Source organism: Choristoneura fumiferana, chromosome 20 (genome assembly GCF_025370935.1).
Source record: "Choristoneura fumiferana chromosome 20, NRCan_CFum_1, whole genome shotgun sequence".
Taxonomy (NCBI): Eukaryota; Metazoa; Arthropoda; class Insecta; order Lepidoptera; family Tortricidae; genus Choristoneura; species Choristoneura fumiferana.
In genome coordinates, this window is record NC_133491.1 from 7,908,478 (window position 1) to 7,915,041 (window position 6,564).

General features: G+C 40.7%; 1 protein-coding gene across 1 annotated transcript; it reads left to right on the forward strand.

Moving 5' to 3' along the window:
* The first annotated feature begins 1,521 nt into the window (after positions 1–1,521).
* On the forward strand, positions 1,522–2,100 carry LOC141439402 (uncharacterized). The gene has a single exon (XM_074103686.1). It carries the CDS (start codon positions 1,522–1,524, stop codon positions 2,098–2,100), a length of 579 nt encoding a protein of 192 aa, XP_073959787.1.
* The last annotated feature ends 4,464 nt before the right edge of the window (positions 2,101–6,564 follow it).

A 6,564-nucleotide genomic window follows, 5' to 3' on the forward strand; every position in this document is an offset into this window, starting at 1 on the left:
GCAGACATGCTCCTGGTATCGGAAATTTATACCTAGGTTCTCTCATGTCGCCGAATGTCTCACGAGGTTAACGAGGAAGAACCAGTCCTGGGAGTGGGGACCCAGTCAATCTCACGCTTTCAACGAGCTCAAGCGTCTCCTCACGACTGCTCCGGTGCTGATCCAGGCTGATTATCAGTTACCTTTTGTGCTGAGAACTGATGCCAGCAACTATGCCTTAGGTGCTGTTCTGTTACAGGGAGAAGGCAATGATGAACGTCCCCTGGAGTACGCCAGCAGGTTGCTGACATCAGCTGAAAGGAATTATACCACCACGGAGAGAGAAGCTTTAGCTGTTGTGTGGGCTGTAGAGCGCTTTCGAGGCTATCTGGATGGCCACCCTGTCACTGTAAAAAGTGACCATCAGCCTCTCAAGTGGCTTTTGACACTCAAGTCTCCGTGCGGTCGTCTTACTCGGTGGGCGTTGAAACTGCAGAGCTTCAATATTCAGTACCAGTATACCCCGGGTAAAGCCAACGTCGTCGCTGATACCCTCAGCCGGCCGATTTGTGACGAAGATACTAAAGATGACTGTGGCATTTGCTCCGCCGTAGTGGATATGCCTACTACGACTCCGTCGGACCTGCGACAGAAGCAAATCGACGATCCAGATCTAAAGAAGATTATCAACGACATCGAGAGCGACGACGAGCTAGCGAACCTTCGCTGGGCCGACCGCGGTTTTGTTATGTCTCAAGGTGTTCTTTTCAGATACGACGCTGACGCTGATGCCGAGGAGGCGCAGCTGGTAGTTCCGGCGTCGATGAGGGACACCGTCATCAAGGAGCATCACGACGAGCCGACTGCGGGACACCAGGGAGTGGAGCGGACGTTGCAGAGCCTCCGTCGTCTATACTATTTCACAGGTATGCGCCGATTTGTAATGGAGCACATCAAGTCTTGCGTTCAATGCCAAAAATACAAACCTGCCAACACCAAGCCACCGGGATTGTTGCAGACGCCCGTCCTAAACCAGCGAGGAGAAGTTCTGGCGATGGACCTGTTTGGACCGCTACCTGAAGGGATAGGGGGAGCGCGTTGGATATTCCTCATCGAAGATACCGCCACCAGATGGATCGAGCTGTACGCGCTGAGTGAGGCGACAGCTGAGGTATGTGCGAAGCTTCTAATTGAAGAATATCTCTTACGCTACGGTTTCGTCCGACGCGTAGTTTCAGATAACGGCGTCCAGTTCGTGTCTGCGGTGATGCAGCAGGTGATGCACATATTGAATATCAAGCAGAACCTCATACCCTTGTTTCATGCCGAAGCCAACCCGGCAGAACGTAAAAATAGAGATATGAAGACGTTACTCTCTATTCTCGTCCAAGAAAACCATCGGTCATGGCCTCAATTCCTGCCTCAAGTTCGCTTCGCGTTGAACAGTGCTAATTGTTCCAGCACTGGTTGCAGCCCGCTTACCTGATGTTCGCGCGCGAAATGAGGACGCCATTTGAAGCTGGACGTGATCTGCGCAGTATAATGTCGAAAGACAACTACGTGCCTCAGATAACGCCCTACCTTAAAAACTTCATTAACCGATGGGAAGAGATCAAGGAGAAGGCTGAAACACAGCAAGACCGGCGTAAGGATGATGCGGATAACAAACGCCGACCCTCGAAGCAGTATCAGGTGGGCGACTTAGTACTGTTGGCCTCTCATCATCGCAGCAACGCCAGTCAAGGAAAGACCAGGAAATTTATGCCTAAACGCGACGGTCCCTACGTTATTTCGAAAGTGTTTAGTCCTACCACCTTTTGTGTTTCAGATCGTGACACCAAGGCGATTGTGGGTAAGTTCCATACTCATGATCTCACTCCCTTTGTGTCCGCTCCAGGCGATACTGTCCGACCTGTACAACCTCATAGACCCAGGGGTAGACCTAAAACTGACCGAAATAGGGACACTGTGGCCAAGCCACCCACGGGTCGTGTTGGCGGCTTGGAGGGGGAGTATGTAGCGCCATCTGACGGCTCAGCTAGGGACTGCACGAGCGACGGTTATGTTGCCCGCTCTCGCCGCGCTCGAACCGTTCGCGTGCCCGCGCGTTTTAGCCAATAGTATAATTTATTTTCTCCCCACTCTGATATCTTGTCTCTGGGCACGCGCCATGTTCTTCTTCCGAGAACTGCTAGACGCTAAGCTTACAATTTCGTGTGTGACGCTCTTTTTTTCTAAAACTCTGTTTCTGTCTGATATTATATAATATTCTTTGTACCCTAAACTCTAAATGTGGTGTGTTTATGCTCGTGTGTGTATTGGATGATTATACGCTTTATTGCCCTGGAACCTGCCCTTTTCTTCTACTCCATTCCACGAGGACGCCCCGCTACATAAGGCATTTTAGATTCCAGCATCACGTAATGACTGAAATGAGAATCATTTGGTCGCGCTGAACATTTATTATGTTCAGGTTGTAATGAAAAAAAAATGGTCGCAGTATAGCAAGCGCTTCCTGAAAACATCGGTAGATATTGTGGCCCATTTATCATGGGCCATATTCCCGCGCAAAAATGTCCGCCCGCGCTCGTTTAATGATCCTATTACCGCAGCCTCGGGAAACAATATCGGGCGGGACACGAGACTGACTGTGGCCCCCTATAATAGAGTAGATTACTGCGAATGCTTGTAATCAGCGTCTATCATTTGGCCGTATACGGTTGCATTTACGCCGGATTCGACCGTTACCGCTGTTTCTTTTTAGCATTTCGTGAAGCTTTGCTTAATATAGCTAAATTGTTTATTTTGTAAATTCGGTTTGTTCTTTTAAGGGGCTGGTAAATTGTCTTGTTTTTTCATCGTTTTCACTTTTGGTGAAACTACATCCTTTCTACTTTAACTAGCATATTGCGTCTGCGTGGAATTATTTTATCGCTAACCCAACGGGAACTATGCAATTTTGCGGGATAAAAACTATCCTGTCCTTTCCCGGGACTCAAAATATCTGTATACCGAATTTGATCTAAATCGGTTCACCGGTTTAGACGTGATGAGGTAACAAAGAAACAGACAAACAGGCTTACACACTTTCGCGTTTTATAATGATTTGACCTATGACCTGCAAAGGATCGCGGGTTCGATCGCGAGTACACCCCTGAGTTGAATGAAGGCGAAGAAAACATCAGCGCCAGTCTTGGGGTAGAGCAAGAGGAGCGGTCACTTTAGGCGCCAGTCTCCAGTGCAAAATAAAATTTTGTTGGCGCCTTTTGAGAGTCGCGGAAGTAATGTAGAGTAGACCAATTTGGCTCTACACTGATCAAGGGCTAAAGCGGGCGCTGGGAAATATCGTGATGAAACCTGTACAAATCCAAGGAACCTATAGATACATAGGCTGGAGATGATGAAGTGGATTATTTTATATTTACTAAGTAAGTATGTAATCATGTATATATGTAAGTATGTAAGTATGTAAGTATGTTTCTGTACTGCTTTTGGTGATAAAGAATATTTGTATTGTGTTGTATTGCAAGTACTTACAAAAGGTTCCACAGGTCGTGAAATACAGTGGGCCGCCAAAAAACGGCGTTAGACTTATCAGAATAACTTTTATTCATGTCATTCATGTTATTATAATATTACAGACAATCCAATTAATCGTTAATGAATGGTACCTACTTTATTCTTACCTACTAAGATACAAAACAGTTTTTAATTTATATTAAGAAAAGGTACGAAAACGGGTGGCATATTTTAAATTAGGTTATGTTTCTGAAGGAAAACATGAGGAACAAAGTAAATATTCTTATACCTAGTAGATAAAAGAGCCTAGAGCACTTTCCTTCCAAATACTCCACTAACAACATAAAAATACAGCAATTTGTCACTTAAGCGTAGGATGATTGATGGCATTTTGAGTGAAACTCCCGAATGGCAGGCAAGAAGTGTAGCCGTGTTTAGTCCTTATCATATTTTGAACCCTTCATCAATCAAAGGAGCTTTTAAAATTACAACTCTTTAATTCCCTACTAATTTCATTCTCAATGGAATGAAATACATTGAATCGGCGAACTAAATTGGTAGATTGGTGAGGGTATGATTGGTAGACTTGCGATTGCGACTTGCTTCGTGTTTGTCAAAATACAAGTCATTGTAAGCGAATTTTGAAAGCGGCTTATCTGAGTTAGTGTACAGTCAAGGTGTAGTGTGAGCTGCGCCACACGCACACACTCCCAATGTGTAACCTATATAATAAGAATTCATTTATGTTAATAGACAGTATTTACGCATCATTCGTGAGTTTGACTCGTCTCCTCGATCGCCTCCTTACATGGCGACCCTGCCAGTGCCGTTGCCTCGTGCGGCGCTGGCGGCGCGCTGCGCCACCAGTATTAGTTAACGGACTTATTATATCAATGAAGTGAAAAAGACTAGAAGAAGAAGTGAAAAGATGTGAACTTTATAAGTGTTTTACGGACAATGAAAAAAAAAAGAACTTTAACTACTATTAATTAAAATATTATAAAATTAATTAAGAAAATAAATTTAAGCAAGAAGATGGAAGAATATTAGAACTAAGCAGTTATCATAAGATAAATAATATATATTTAGGAAGTTAAGAAAAAAAAAACGCTGTTGAAAATTAACACAGAGAAGGGCGAAGGAAAAAATCAAGAAATAAACGACAGAACGATTAAGAAGAAAATAAAAATAATCTACTGAAGAAAGAAGAGAAAAATTAACATTAAATATGAAGAATTTACTGAATAAAAGAAATGAAGGAAGTAATAAGATAAAATAAGAAGAAAATGTGAATAAAATGAGATGAAGTAAGAAGAGAAGAATACTTAAAGCTATGAAAATGAGGAATGAAGAAATTGAAGAGAAAATAAAATAAGGATATAACTTAATAAACTAAAGTAAGAAAAATGAATATTATATAAAATCAAGAAAGTAAAATATAAGTAGGACAGAAAAGAAACCTAACTAATAAGATGAAACATGAAGAAATTGGAGAAGAAAACCAATAAAAAAGACTTATGGAGGTTTGCTGCAAGAACTTGTTGGAGAGGTTTCGGCATGCAGCAGCTAGAGGACGGCGTCGAGGGCGAGCTGATGGAAACGGACACGCTGCAAGGAGCTACAAGTGTCCGTGAGGAGCCAACCAAAGCAATGGTTTTTTTTTTATAACATCGTTTGGAAAGGTATATTTGCAATATGTGGTTTTCGTTGTCGGATAACTATTTACAGGACTGTAGAAGGTTTTTTTTAATAATTGTTTTTTTTTATTAGTCATGTGCTACATTTAAGCTAAATAATATAATCATAAGTGTAACATCAAAGCCGCTTGTTGACGAGTTTCTACTAATTTCAAAGTTTTTCAGATAATATATTTGCGTTCTCAAAGAAACAAAACTTTTACTTTACGCAGTCTTAAAATAGATAAAAAGGAGTATCATTGTTTAGATTCCCAGCGCTTAGCTTAATGATTCTATATAGGTCATCAAATATGGATCGGAATGTGAGGTGTGTTATTTCGTCTCACATTTCACTAGGTAAATGAGGTACTGTGCGCTCTTTAATGCATGTTTTAATTACAACGTTATGAAATATATTTTACATGAACTTGGCAGTTTAAAAATAAATGTTTGATTATTTTATAAAAAATATTTTAAATAGCCACGATTGTCCTCTTTATTCAGCTGCAGACGGATAAAAAGGATGATCCGAAAATAATTTGTTATTGTTGCTAGTTTGATCACCTGGCTTCCATTTCAAATTATTAGTGCAAAATTCAATAGTAATTAGATAATTTAAAAGTTACATTTACCGAAACAAATATTATACACTTGCTATTTTTTTTTAAAGATTTTGTTAAAAGTCAGTTTATTAATACATACGTAGTTCTTTTTTTTTGGTCCTAAAATGGTTATGATTATGATTTTATGATCTGAATATGAGATAAGAGGAAACGTAAGTAAAGTAGGTATTGAGTCATGAATGGCGTTTATATATTAAATTAGGAAAGGAAAAGTTTTGACTGATTAGGATATCGTATGATTTTGAAAGAGAGCTTAATGCTAGGTATGTGGTTGGGAAAGCGGAAACAATCAGGATTATCATTAGCTGTTAAGAAGGCCACTCTTAAAAGTTGATGGAACTCTTGTGAGTTGAAGTTTTTAAATGAATGAGTATTTTGTGAGATATTTGAATGCGTTTTCTTTCTGAGAGGGATAGGAAGAAGTTAAATAATCCAAGGTCCACCAGGATATAAGGGCAGGTAGCTGAATCCTTGAAATTGGATCATGATGTTTTGGTCGAGCTACCACTCGTGACGATTCTTGGACACATGGTATGATTGAAAAAAAAAAGAAAGGAAGTGTTAAATGAACTACCTGAGTAAATGTTATTATAAATGAATATTTATGAATGTGCGCGCACGAAAGTATAAAAAAAATATCCTTATATCCTGAACAAATGAATATAATATAATATGAAGTAAAAGTCCGGCCGGACACGAAATGTATAAATGTGTTGTGGACCTTGACCTTGAATGACAAGTGATGCCAAAGTAGCACACTGATAAAT

Coding starts and splice junctions, on each gene's coding strand:
- LOC141439402 (XM_074103686.1), top strand. CDS start 1,522: ATGTCGAAAGACAACTACGTGCCTCAGATAACGCCCTACCTTAAAAAC.